This window comes from Poeciliopsis prolifica, unplaced genomic scaffold, assembly GCF_027474105.1.
Source record: "Poeciliopsis prolifica strain line A6 unplaced genomic scaffold, Auburn_PproV2 SCAFFOLD037, whole genome shotgun sequence".
Lineage (NCBI taxonomy): Eukaryota > Metazoa > Chordata > Actinopteri > Cyprinodontiformes > Poeciliidae > Poeciliopsis > Poeciliopsis prolifica.
The window spans coordinates 2971315-2985553 of record NW_026562412.1 but is presented as its reverse complement, the minus strand read 5'-3'; the positions used below and the strand labels follow the sequence as shown (position 1 = coordinate 2985553).

The window sequence follows — 14239 nt, the reverse complement described above, 5'->3', positions numbered from 1 at the left end:
CTTCTGGAAGCGTTGGTCAAAGGAGTACTTGCCTCAACTACAAGAGCGACAGAAGTGGCAAAGAACAAGACGGAACTTCATTCCTGGAGATGTTGTCCTCATCGTGGACGACTCTGCTCCACGCAACTCTTGGTTAATGGGAAGAGTTGTGAACATTGTTCCTGATAAAGGAGGACTTGTGCGATCAGTTCGCATCAAGACTAAGACAAACTACCTGGAAAGACCCATTACCAAGTTGTGTCTGCTTCAGGAGGCGGAGATACCATGAACATTTTAATAACCTTTTCTCTCCCTTTTTAGGATTGTTAGTGACTTTCTTTCTAATCGATTGCTTACTCAAGAAGAATAGATTAGGATGAATTTGATATTGAGTAAATTTATGGTCATTTATTGCCGAGGCTTGGCTCTTATAATGTTAATATGATGGATAATTATCTTTATAATAATTAGGGGCCGGTATGTAAGAGCCAAATGACCTAAATGAGCATTATTTGTGGCACAGCTGTGACAGTTAATGGTGGGTGTGTCGTAAGTGGGCGTGACTGTCACTTAGTATGAATGAGAGCCGTACTGACGCGCTTGTCACTATGTAGAAGGAAACGGGTGCACCGGGTGGAGAGTCATAATTTCTGTTGACCGTGTTAAATATTGTTTATTGTTAGTATCATTATGATTTAGCCTGGTCAGCATGTGTCAGTTCTTAAGTATTTAAGCTGATATATAAATAAATTGATGGTAACAACAACACAAAGGAGCCACTTGAAGTTATTAGAACACGCGTCATGACAGCAACAACCTACCCAGTTAACCCTGTGCGCCTTCTATATAATTGTTAGTTTCTACCGCATAATTAGGCACCTTCATCATCTTCCGGAGGAGGGGCCATATAACTGTCACAGATGTTACAATTTCTCGTAAATAAAAATGAATCCATTCGTGGAAATGTCTTCATTGCAGTCAGTGAAGTCCACACTGCAGACATTCTGGTTTGTGGCCTTGGTGATTTGTCCCCCTTTCACTACATAAGTGTAGAAGTGGGTCGGCTCTGATCCCCCACAAACAACGGAAGACAGGTGGTACCTTTCAGTACCACCTTTGCATTTGGCCGGCACATCCACGACCTGACTGGAAACTATCCGGTGTTTCCTGGTCAGCCTGTGGAGGAAAAACACTAGGACCTTATTGTTGGTAAGGCAGTGCTTTCTCTCCAAGGCCGACTCGCACACTGAACAACGGCGTTTCCCCCGCACATCCAGCCAGTAGTACAAGAGCGTTGCAATGCTGGCTGGAAATCTCACCGGTGGTAGGGAGAGCAGGGAGCCGTTGTTTAGCAGCTCAAGAAACATCGTGCCACAGACAGAGCAAGAGTTATTGTTGTACAACTCCCTATCTGTGGCACTGCCGAAAGCGTCCAGCCAGACCAGGGATGACTCCAACAAACATTTTATATCGAAGTCCCTTCCCAGGGCCGATGGCTGACACCTCTCCCTCAGCTCCATCAACACCGGGGAAAGGTCCTCCGGACTAAAATGTCTGCCGGGGTCATGGACCGCAGAGAGGATGAGCCTCGTCCAACTGGGGATGGACGAAGCCTCCAGAAAGTCCCTTTCCTGAGCGAGACACCTCCGTGTGACGCCCAGGTTCAGGACGCTCTGGAGAGCAGCGTCCACCCAGCTGTAGCGGAGTCCATCGTCCGCTAGTCCATGGCCCACCAATGCCGTCCCCTCTGTCCCTGGGAAATCTGAGCCGACTTCTTCTTTTTTTGTGTCCGGGGGACAATCGATCTCAAGGCCAACGGAAATTGTTGCAGACAGAGTATTTTGAGAAAAAATATCTTCCTCGGCCAGGGAACTTAATGGAAAAGTTCTTGTATAGACGAGCGGAGAGGAATTTAAAGGAAGGGCCAGCGATGGGACCAGCGAAACCAAAGACTTCTCTGTGGCTTCAGCCACAGCTTTGGCCGCGAGGTCAGTCGCAGACAAGTCTTCCCCAGCCGGGGGAGACTTCTCTACAACCGCGCCCTCCCCCTCATGTTCCGCCGTCTCTGAACAAACTTCCCCCCCGGTCAGTTTGTTCATCGACAGTCGGAACCCCCTCAGGACTGTCTGGTACAGAGTCCACCACACCAGTTGTCTGCTCTGAGCAAACCTCCCCAGCCGGCAGGTTTGCTCAGAGGCAGTGGTGTTGTCCTCTGTATGGACGGTCCTTGAGGGGATAGAGGCCGAGGTCCCACACACCCGCTTCACGACAAACCTCGCCCTCCGGGTCGGTCTGTTCTGTGGAAGTGTTTGGACCCTTCCAGAGCAAATCCTCCTCTCCACGTTGATTGGCGTTTTCTTTCGAATCCTTCCCGGAAAAGTACTGGTCCGTGAGCTTCTGCATGCTGGTGGTAACAGCATAGCCAATGCCCCAACCGAGGGGGATGAAAAAGGGACGAATGCTTTAGCTAGGCCAAACATGACTGCTGTGTAATTTGATGCTCTACTCTGATGCTCCAGTATCTTCATCTGGCTTATGCTTTCCGATTCAATCATTTAAGCATCAGAACCTCTTTGATCTATTGTGATGTAATGTCATCTATGACCTCATCAGTGACCTCATCAGTGACCTCACTGGACTTCAGCCGCAACGTTTGCTTCTGATCGTTTCCATAGCAACGATCAGATGTGTTTCTGCATAACTCAGCTGACATAAAATACTTAAATAAAAAGTAATATTTTTTATTTATTTAACATGAGATTAATAGATTTGTATATGATTCATTTTTGCATTTGGTCTTAAGCTATTTATCCACTATTATTTTTAATTCTTATTCATTTATCATAATTATTCATGTATTATTCATGTTTTTTTTTTCTTTTCGCAGACAATTTACTGATGTGACTATTTTACCAAACATAGGAAACAAAGCAGAAGAGAGATCTATGAACTTATACTCCTTTTATTGAGTTCCAGAACCCAGAAGTTCTTGTTTCGGGTCATTCAGGAAGCTTTGGGGATGAAAGTGCTTCAAGAGTTTGGTTCTTGTGTTATTCTGGGATGTAGACGTGTGTAGGAATCCCCACGATGTCAGTAAAACCGAGTGGCATGCCTTAGTAGGTGTGTGTGTGTGTGAGAGAGAGGGGGGGATGTGTGGGGCTGTGTGTGTGTGTGTGTGTGTGTGTGGTGTGTGTGTGTGTGGGTGTGGTGTGTGTGTGTGTGTGTGTGTGTGAGAGAGGGGGATGTGTGGGCTGTGTGTGTGTGTGTGCATGTGTGTGTGTGTGTGTGTGTGTGTGTGTGTGTGTGTGTGTGTGTGTGTGTCTGTGTGTGCCTGTGGTTATTGCTAACACTTTTCAGCTTTGAGCTCTGGATGCAGAAACTTACACTGACGTTCACTTTCAGGGTGTTTTCAGACCTGACAGTCCAGTAGATTTGATTCGATTTGGGACCAAAACAGCTACATTTGTTACATTTTCAGCTGCTGCGGTTCACGTTCACACTGCACTGAGTGAAAGCAACCAAACTATCTGAAAAACCTGTTCCCCTCCTCACCTGCGGAGGCGCTGCATTAAAAAACACTGAAGGAAACGAAGAAGCCATTGAGCCCATCTTTCTTCTTTGGAAAAATGCAAACTGAAAAGGTAGCGTCTGATTTTTTTTCCTGCTAGCGCTAAGCAAGCATGTTTATTTTGTTTGTATTTACCCAGAATGCCCTGCGCTGAAGTGCACTTTCCCCACTCAACTCCTTCAGACTAGCCAGCAGCAGTTAGCGATCACCTGGTGGAACTACAGCATCTGTTGCTCCTTCTCAGTGAAACGCTGGTAAAATTGTTGTTGAGGAGCCATATTGTGATGCCTTCCTGAAAGAGACAAAGGCTCAATTTCAAGACATTAAATCAGGAAGTAAAAAATACGTATATATTGCGTTTTTACAACAACTGAAGGTAACATAGTTACTTGGTTGAGCTTTAAATGGCAATACTACAGATTATATGACTACTTAATTAGTTGATGGTTATTTCCAAAATTGATTAATGATTAACCCGATTAATTGTTTCAGTTTGCAGTTTCTCCTTGTGAATGGATTGGTTCTTTCTGGGTACTCTGCTTTCTAGCACAAAAACATGACGGTCAAGTCATTTATTTGCTTTAAATTTCGTGCACATTATTCACCACCAACACTGACAAGAAGCTGCAGACATAAAAATCAAATAAGTTTTGAACAAAAATCATCTTAAAGATTCTGATCCCATGAAGGAAAACAGAATCTGTCAATGTAACCAGAACTGAAGTCATGGTAAAAGTTAAAGTGTATTCAGTAACGAGCCACGCGTGGAGTGGGCTGCCCGTGTTTATAGTGGGCGTGTTGCCTCCGTGTTCTGGAAGTTCACATCTTGACAACACGCAGTGACGACGTCGCGTTTCTCCTCCTTCCCGTCCGGATCTTCCCTTAAAGCCTCCGGATCGGGCGCTGCGAGGCGCAGAGCGCGCAGCGTGTTCTTGGGAACGTCTTGGGAGGTTTACGCACGACGCCACGCCACGCCACGCAGCTGGAGCCGAAGCGGGACGCACTTTAGTTGGGAAACCTCCTCTTTCCGCTCGCATCTGCTGATTTCCTCTCGGATCTTTCTCTCTTCCTCCTCCTGAGCCACTCGGCTCTGGGTGACTTCGCTGTGACCGTTTCGGGTTGTGGGAGTGGAAACCAGCTTTCCACTCTGAAGGGCAGCAGCGTTTTTTCAAACAGAGCTCACAGAAAGAGAGGATGATCCCGCCGGCCGACGCAGTGCAGGAGGACAGCGGAGGCAAAGAGGACGAGCAGGACCAGGATGAAGATCCAAAATCCCCGACGATGAGCGCCAGCCAGCAGGAAACCAAGGTCTGCCCGGAACCATTTCCTCATCAACACCCGAGTTTTAACAGGATGCAAGAAACAAGAAACTTCTGTCGAATCAGTTCAGCTGCGATCAGCTGAACAGCAGCAGGAGTTTCAAAGTAGTTTTAAAACCAGAGAGGAATTATGTTTCATTCTGACAGACATAATAATCAGAAATATTATTTAATAGATGAAAATGCACCAACCTGGCGGTTTTAGGAAGCAGCAAAAGTGGTTTAAAATGGGCTTATTGCTCTCATAAATCTGAATTTGCTCTCATAAATCTGAATTTTATAGGGCTGAATCTGAATTTATGAGAGCAAACAATTCCGCAGTTATTGTTTATTAACCCAAAATGGAGAGTAAAATCTCTCTTTAGCAGTTCTCTGTTTGGATTTCTCATATCCCTTTATTCCAACCTCAAAGTCCAAACTGATGGACTTTAAGCTTAAAGTCTAGACTTTAACTAGACTGTTGCAGCTCTTTGGTTGTTTTTTCCAGCGGTTCTGTTATAGATTCCTGTCTGTTTGTTGTCATTCTCCTGTTGATGCCCCAGTTTGGGTCAAGCTTCACCGGTCAGAGGAATTTATTTCTAAAATGTAGGGATTAACGAGTAATGGGATTATTCGTGATTAATTTATCACTGAAATTAACTTAGTAATGATTAATAATTGACAACAGACTAAAAAATAACATTTTCTGAAAGAACAACATACTCAGACCACTAATTAAGCTAAAACTGTACAAAAAAATATGCAGACTTTGCATTTGAGATGAAAAAAAATATTTTTATGTTAATATGTTCCACCCAGAAGTTCTCAAGTGACATAGTTTTAGCTTCACCTGATTCAAATTATGTACAATTCTCCTATCCAATTATTAATTTGTTAATTGAAAACGTATTTAATAGATCAGCTCTTCACTGCACTGAAAGAAATGTAATTGTTTATTAGCACTTTTAAGCATGTTTTTAAATATTGTGTAAAATAAGCTTCAGTGGTTAAATGAAAAATCTGCAGAATGGGCCATTTTTCTAATTTACCAATTAACTGTTAGAACAACCAAATAATTTCTTGTAGTTTATTAAGTACTGAAACGTGTTATGTGGCAGCCCTATTAATGATCTGCTAGTCGGTGCTTTTAAGTAGAAAGCAGCAGGTTGAACGTTAACGAACTTCATCTCTGTTTAATAAGTCATGACGGTGAGTGTCTGCATGCTTGGAGGTCAGACGTTAGATTTTAGAAAAACACTGGTTCATTTAAAAAATAACCCCCTTCATTGTTCCAGTAATTGTTAATTAATGGTTTATCAGGTTAAAATTAGTTCCAATAGATTAACTAATAACTTTAGACCTTCTTTCAGTGTTGTCGTTTGGTCATCCTTAATCGGAGCCGTTGATACTAGAACAAAGATGGCGGCCAAACCAGAACGGAAAGGAATCCGGTTTGGAGTTCGAAATGCACATCAAGCGATTCTGTTCAAAAATATAAACACTTTTAAACAGAGTTTCCTCAAATTTCGCCTGAGATCACGTTTCATCCAGGTGAGCTGCTTTTCGGAGCAGTTTCAGCTTCTTCTTAAAAAGTTAATGAGAAAAGCTTCAACTCCACAAACTTTGTGTTTCACATATTTTATTCTTTTCACCTTTTTTTTTTTTATTCAGCAAATTAAGAAGTTCACATTTAGAAAACCAATATTTTTCTTATACAGCTGACAAAATGATGCTAAAGTTTTATCATATTTTTGTTAAATTCAGCATAAATTTAACTCTTCATGTTGTAAGACTGTCGGCCCTTTAGATACAACAGAAAATGGCCACTTATCAATTAATCCAAAAAATCAATCTTAGAACTGATTAATTGATAATTTGCATCTCTACGCTGCAAAAACACAAAATCTTACCAAGTATTTTTAGTCTAGTTTCAAGTGGAAATATCTTAAAACACTTGGAATAAGACAAAACTAATTTGTAGATAACCTTTCAACTGGATAATTTCTTAATATGGATGAAAAACTACAAATTATTTCACTTATGACACGTGGAAATCTTTTTTGCTATAAGTTAAATAATTTTCCAGTGGAGCTTTTTCATCAATATTGAGGAATCATGTGGACTTTAAGTCTGCAAAGTTACTCATAAGTTAATTTTTCTTATTTCAAGTGTTCTTAGATATTTACACTAGACTAGACATAAATACTTGGTAAAATTGTGTTTTTAAGATTGAGCCAGATGAGCTACAAAACTGATTTTAACTTCTATAACTTTGTGTTTTATTATCTTACTTTATATAATTATAGTTTTTTGCGTTGTGTTTTATGGAATCAACAAGTTATAAGGAGTTTCCTGTTTAAATTAGAGTGAAAAGTGGTTAATTTTGGCTCTAATAATTGTGCCTAACCTAAAGTAGTTTTGCACTTTCTGCTTGTTCCTGATGGAAGCCGAGCAGCAGAGATTTATCGCTGCCTCTGGCGTTGTCTATGTGGGTCACATGTTGGCCGGCCTCCTACAATTAGCAGCACATTATTGGGCTGCAGTCGTCCGCTCTTCTCCTCTCCTGTCCCAAAAACTCCCACACAGGACCCAGCAGGGCAGCTCTCGCTCTAAATGCCAGTAAAGCTGGTCTAGTTTAGCTTCACCTGTGCTGACAGTCAGTTTAAATCTGAGTTAAAACGATTTAACTCAGATTTAAGCTAATCTGAGTTAAAACGTTTCTATTGACGTCTTGTTGATAGAAAAAGTAGAAAGGTTCCCTCGTAGTAAAGCTGTGTCTGTGTTTTCATTCCTCCTTTTAAGAATACTGTGAGACCTGAGCATCAGAAGCGCAAGGTGAGCCTCCACTCCTGTGTAAACTCAGCTGATTTTAGGCCTTCATTACATAAAAGCATACCTGCATGCATGTACATAAAACATGTTTATTAACTTTTAGTGCTTTTAAGGTTAAATCACTGTAAGGAATCCAGTTAAATACTTATAGATGGCACTTCTTCTGCACGTGATCAAGATTTGAATCTTTAGCAGTGAGTAGTAGCTGCGGTTTGTTTAACCCTTCCTGCTTTACGATGGGTCCCATAAACCTGATGCATGAGCTGCATGCACGCATTTCCCTCTCCTTCTGTATTCATTGCAACAGCAAAAAGAAGATGGATGATAGAATTACACAAATAATGATCAATCTACCAACTGCATCACCAGACAAGTTGGGAAGTTTTCAAAATGGAAGAAAATGAGCATTTAAATTGAATCAAAAATCAAAATATGCACAACAAAAGCTGTTATCTGTTTTTTTAAGGATTTTGTTGTTTTTTTTTTAGCTCTGATTGCATTAATTTTAAACTTATTTATTATAAGAATCACATGAACTGAGTCAGATCAAGATAACTCTAGAAAAGTTTTGTTCTCATTAAAACAATTTCTTTGTTTATCTGGTAAAATCCTTTTTCTGCCAATGTTACGTCTATATTCTTGTAATAAAACAAAAATAATAATACTTTAGCATAACATTTACAGAAGAATTGATGGAAGTAAAATTGACTTTTCAAAAATATAAATGCTGTTTGTTTTCAGCATTTATCATTTATATTTTTAGTAAAGAAATGAAAACTGGCTGTGGTATGAGATTTATTTTTTTAAGCCGTGTCGCAGTCACAAAAAATTCTTCACATTTTTCACATTTTTCCCACCAAATTAACAAACTTGCATGTTTATTTACTGTGTCTGGCAGGGAGAAAGTTGTAAATAAATCTCTTAGTTGTGCATTAAACATTTAAACACTGATCACCTTGGACTCACCCTTTCCTGAGTGAAGCATGGCAGTGGCAGTATCATGCTTATGATTGCATTTTTATCTGTTCATATTTTAATGCATTTATAATAAAAGATCATTGATATTAAACTAAATATTTGAATGGAAATCACTGAAACTGAATCTCTGGAGCTGGTATCACATCACAAGTGTTTCACATCAGTCGATATTTATAAATCTTGATCCGTTTATTTTTTTGTTTGTTTTGTTTTTAAATATCTAAAATACTGAAAAAATGATAGCCTAACCTTTACTGTTTTAGCAGCAATTTTCACTCTACAAAGTTTTTTTATTTTTAAGTGGTTATGAGAAACTGTAGCAAAACATGAAACCGCTACTGCGCAACTCACTCAGCATGTTGTTGCTAGGTAACCAAAGAATGCTGATTGGTTGATTCCACCAATTTGGTTCTAGAAGGGATTTCAGTGAATATATGTTGAATATCATATTTATTAACTGTTAATATTGGTTAGGTGTTTATCACAATATTTATCGTTATTGATTTATTGTCCAGCCCTACATTTCTGGCAGCTGGCGGCATGAAACGCTCCACATTTGCTTCTGCATCAGCTCAAAGCCACAAACCCTAATGCATGGCTTTTTTCACTTGCCTGCTTTTCCTTTATTACTTCTGGAATATAGAAAAGTCTGAAAATCAAAATAAATACAAATTAATCCATGCAAACATCAGTTCACTGTAAAAAAAAATCTTATAAAACATTGTTGATCCAGGTTCTGGTTAAAATGCCTTATGCACTTGACAAACTAAGTTGTCAGCAAGATATTGGTGCTTATGTTAAGTCGATAATCCTTTAATATTGAGGAAAAAGTACAAGTTTCATTGGCAGATTATTTGACTTTTAACAATTTAAAATGTCTTGGAAATAATCTACCAAAGAAGATAGAACTTTTTCGTCAGCGTTAAAGAATCACTGACTTAAAGCAAACTCCTATAACTTTCTAAAACTTACTCTTAATTTGTTTTTGTCTTCATTCAAGTGTAATAAGACATTTTCTCTAGAAATTAGACCATAAATACTCGGTAAGATTTTGTAATTTTGCGTCATTTCTTATCTTCTCAAAGGTCACACTAATGTAATGTTAGCTTGTTGCTTTTGTCTTTGCATGCTAATATTCTGTGGACTCCCACTGCTTGATTATTTACATTTGCCCGTCTGCACTGGCACAAAATTCTACATTTATTCATACTGGACTGAGACCGCTTTCAGGTTTTGAAGCATTTCAGAAAACTTCCCAGTTTTTCTGGAAATGAGGTTTATTTTTAGAAGTAATTTAATGTAACATGGAGGTTTTCTGTTGTAGATTTGTTTGTGAAAGTGTGTGTGGGTGGTAATGATAGAGAAAGGCTGTAAATTGATTGTTTCCAGAGTGACCCAGGGAATTGATTCACTATGGCCCAGCTGCAGTGACTCAGAATGATTTGCACATCCATGTTGAGGAAAAATGACAAGCAAAACCAGCCTGTGCACAATGTGTTAATTCAGCTAGCAGCTCTGCAGTTTATTGTGTTTTGGATAAATTGCATCTGTACGCAGGAGAAGACGCGCATGGTGCCCTGCAAAGGTGTTCTCACCCATTGAACTTTTGCCCTTTTGTTGTTGCATTTGTTTTCCAACACTCTTTCACCGTGATTAGAAACTTTTGGGGCATCTCCACCAGATTTGCAACATCCAGAGAACAACAAATGGCCAATTTTTTTTTTTGGAGCAGCTGAAGCTCAAGTTTGAAGCTCAACTTTAGTTTTTAGGTCTTGCCACAGATTCTCAAATGGACATTAACCAAATAAATCTGCTTATAAACATCCCACAACTGCCCAACAAGCTGTTTCTTTTTTGTTAAAAATGTTTAAAGTTGAGAGGAAATTTTAAAATATGTCTCGCAAATTATTTTTTATTGGAAAACATTTTTAACAAAACCTAAACACCAATAAAGTCTAAAAAATACAATGGTTTGATTCTCCATGGCAACAATGTGCAGAACGCCTGGGAGGACTTAGCCCCGCCTTCGATGGCAAAGCTCCTCCTCAGAGCTTCAGTTTCCAATTAGAAGAGCTGCTCCTTTAGACTAGCCAGCAGCAATTAGCAAACACCTGGCTGAACGGTGCATCTGCTGAGGTCATTATTCTGACTTCTCAGCGAAACGTTGATAAAATCTTGGTTAAAGGGTTAATAAATGAACCATGTTATCATGACTTCCTGAAGGCAGCGTTACAGAAAGAGCAGGAATTAGATAGTTGCTGTAGAAACTAGAACAAAAATATTTGGCAATATTTTGTTTTGCAGTGTAAATAAGCAAATATATTTTCTAAATGTCAAATTGAGCGATCATCAATCAATCAGCGAACTTTATTTGTATAGCAGATTTCAGCCGCAAGGCGAGCTTTTCTTCATAAAAACACAAAAATATAAAGTCAGAAAAGACACCATAACGTCAACAAATAGAAAACCAGTAACAAGCATGACCATTATCTGGTTACTGGAAATGCAGTCCATATCGGGGTCGTTTAGTAAAACAAACCTGCTCTACATTTTCATCTTCTCTCGTCTTCCAGCTGCAGAGACTCAAACGCTCGCTTTCCTTCAAGACGAAAAGCATCCGCAGCAAGAGCGCCGACAACTTCTTCCGGAACAGCAGCGAGAACAAGACGGAGCTCCTCTCGGAAGTGAGCAGCAGCACGGGCCATCTCTGCAACATCGGGATGGCCCCGCCACACACCACCAGCCTGCCCATCCCTCCGGTCCCGCCCGCCATCCCCAGCGCCCCGCCGCCGACGTCGCGCTCGCAGGCGCGCAACCCGCTGCAGGTGGACTCGGCGGGACACTGCTTCATGGAGCACATCTTCAAGAAGCCCACGTTCTGCGACGTCTGCAACCACATGATAGTAGGTATGGTTAGAACGCCGCCTCTGCTGACACGATCCATGAGAACTGAGAGCAGGAGATGGGGCTTAACAGGAAACCTGTGATGTTTCCTTAAACAGGTTAGCATGGGTTACTAAAGATGCACAATTATACAACTGTACGTCTTTGAAAAGCAGAAGTGGAGCCTTCTGCAAAACCAACAAGAATGCAGCAAGTGGTTTCCAGATGTTAAGTCAACAACAAAACACCAGTTTTTTCCAGCAGCCATTATACAGCGATAAAACCACCTAACGAAACGTTCTGGTTCTCTGCTTGGGTTGCGAGGTAACGGCGTTGCATTGAGGTTTGTTCATTTTCCAGACACCAGAAAACATTAACCTATTGCTAAAAAACAGCTGAGTGTTTTTTCCCCTCAGCTTCCAACAGAAGATATTTGATAAATACATGAGAGAACTGCAGCTCAATCTGACAGATTATTCAGCCCAACCTGAGTCCAGTCCCTCCATCTGTCCTTCCCTCGCCAGACAGGCCAAGTTCTCTGGCAGCAGATATCCTTGTAATCCATGAATATTGATAGGCCTTATGTCAGGAACACATGACTGCATAATGCAAGCACTGAGAAGGTAAAAAGACATGTAAATGTGTCCCTTTAATCAGCATGTAAACCACTCTGAAAACAGCCTTCAATGAGCCTTTAAATAGAAACTTTTCAATGTTTTCTATTTCGTTTGAGGAATTAATTATCATATTAACCAAATGCTGTGGTTACAACATTAAAGGGCATATTTCACCATTTTTACTAGCTGATAAACCGACACTTGGGTTTGAATTATTCCGTCTCTTAAACAAAAGATTGATAGGGTTGGCGATTATTTTAGAAATCGATTAATCAGCTACAAATTGGCACATTTTACTCATTTTTCACTTAACCACTTTAGCCTTTTTATACAATATTTGAAATACATTAAAATATGTAAAAAAAAAAAACTGATTTTTTTTTGTAAATAAGAAATTAAACATTTTAGGGTTTAAAAATAAAATGCATTTCCTATAGTGAACTTGAACCAGGTGAAACAAAAACGGCCGCTTGAGGAGTTTTGGGTAAAACATGTTTATTGATAAAAATGTTTTTATCTGAAATGGAACGTATATGTGTTTATTTTGTACAACTTTAGCTTAATTATTGCTCTGAATAGGTTCTGCTTTGAGTCTTTATGAGCCAATTAACTAATAAATTCTAAATTAGTTGATGTTTCTGTGAGCCAATGTGCTGCACACTGAAACAAATAAAACAGACAATAAACAGACAATTAGTAATTGATAATTGATTAATCATGATTAACTGAGAAAATCTGATTAATCGTGATCAATCGATTTCTCAGGTGAAGACGATCATCTTCATTTAAGTTTTAAATGCTCAGAGGAATTTATCCTCAAAGAAAGGAACATTTCTGGAGTTTATTCTCTCAGGTCAGCATAAAAGTTTCCTAATGAGAAAATATTTGACTTCCTGTCCTCAGTTTCCTCAGAGACAGACTAACAGCTTAATCCTAAAAGGTTTCCTTTATTAAAGATCCGCTGACCTGGGGTGTGAAACACGAGGTTCTCGTTAAAGGACATAATTACTTGATCTAATTTTAAGTGAAAAAATGCTGCAAGTTTTGTGCATTGCTTCTGCTGCTGCTGGTGTTGTTGTGGTGATGATGTGTGAAGCTCCATCTCACTGAAACATGTGCAAACCAACTAAAGAGTTTTACTTTCTTTAGTTTTCTTAAACCGTGGATGTCGACTAAAACCAAAAAGCAGGTGAAGCTCGAGTTATGCGAGTTGAGTTCTTCCTAAAACATTCATGCAAAGACTTTTTCTTTCTTAAATTAAAATGTATATATATTTTGTACAGTTGTGGCTTAATTACCTGTATGTGTATGTCCTTCTTTCAGCAACTGATGTTTTTAAAGTCTGCACATTCCACTTAATGTTTGTTTGATTGTTAAATTTGTTGACAGATCTGTCAATAATTGATTAATCACAATTAATCTAATTAATCGTTTCAGATTTAAACATTTTACCAATCTACTAAACCTTTAGAAAGTTTTAACATGGATTTCACAGAAAAATAAGCAAAGGAATTTAAGTTATTTTGCTATTTTTTAAAAAGTGGTTTGCTATTTGTGATACAGAATTATAAGTCATGTAATCCTGGCAAACAGTTCTGCAGAACCAGAGACCAGATGTGTTTCCAGTGACCATATAATTGTGCAATCTGACATTTTGAAAGTTGATTTTCTTTATGAAAATGCACCAAAAAAAAAAAAAACGGTTTTTTTTTCATAAAAACATTTGGTGCTAAGATGAGGTGGTTGCAAAATTGCAATAAAAAACTTTTTTCACATCGCGAATCACATGATCAACAACCAGATGTTTCTACTGGTGGAAACGATGAAGAATGCGACAGGAAGAAGTTTTAAGATGATGGAGCTGCATGTTTTTTAATGACTTATTGCAAAAACAAACTTATTCATTTTATATTGCGTTTGTTATTCAATGGAGACAATGCAATTATGAAAATGTGTTTTTTCGACATTAGCAGAATGTTGCCAAAGTTTTGCACACATTTATAATAGAAAAGCAGCTAATCTTACATTGTTAAATATTAGAATAGATATTCTTCAATCCTCTCTGCTCCCCTAGTCTTCACCAC

At 39.2% G+C, this 14239-nt stretch overlaps 1 protein-coding gene across 4 annotated transcripts in view; it reads left to right on the top strand.

The window, feature by feature from the left end:
- The first annotated feature begins 4434 nt into the window (after window positions 1–4434).
- stac (SH3 and cysteine rich domain) overlaps window positions 4435–14239 on the top strand; it is a 29328-nt gene continuing 19523 nt past the window's right edge. The window contains exons 1-3 of one of the 4 annotated variants that reach the window (XM_055053472.1): window positions 4435–4855; window positions 7648–7680; window positions 11229–11562. In XM_055053472.1, the coding sequence (XP_054909447.1) occupies window positions 4742–4855; window positions 7648–7680; window positions 11229–11562 (481 nt within the window). In that variant the 5' untranslated portion in view covers window positions 4435–4741. The remainder of the gene's footprint in view (window positions 4856–7647; window positions 7681–11228; window positions 11563–14239) is intronic. The other 3 variants (XM_055053475.1, XM_055053471.1, XM_055053474.1) reach the window with 3 other exon arrangements.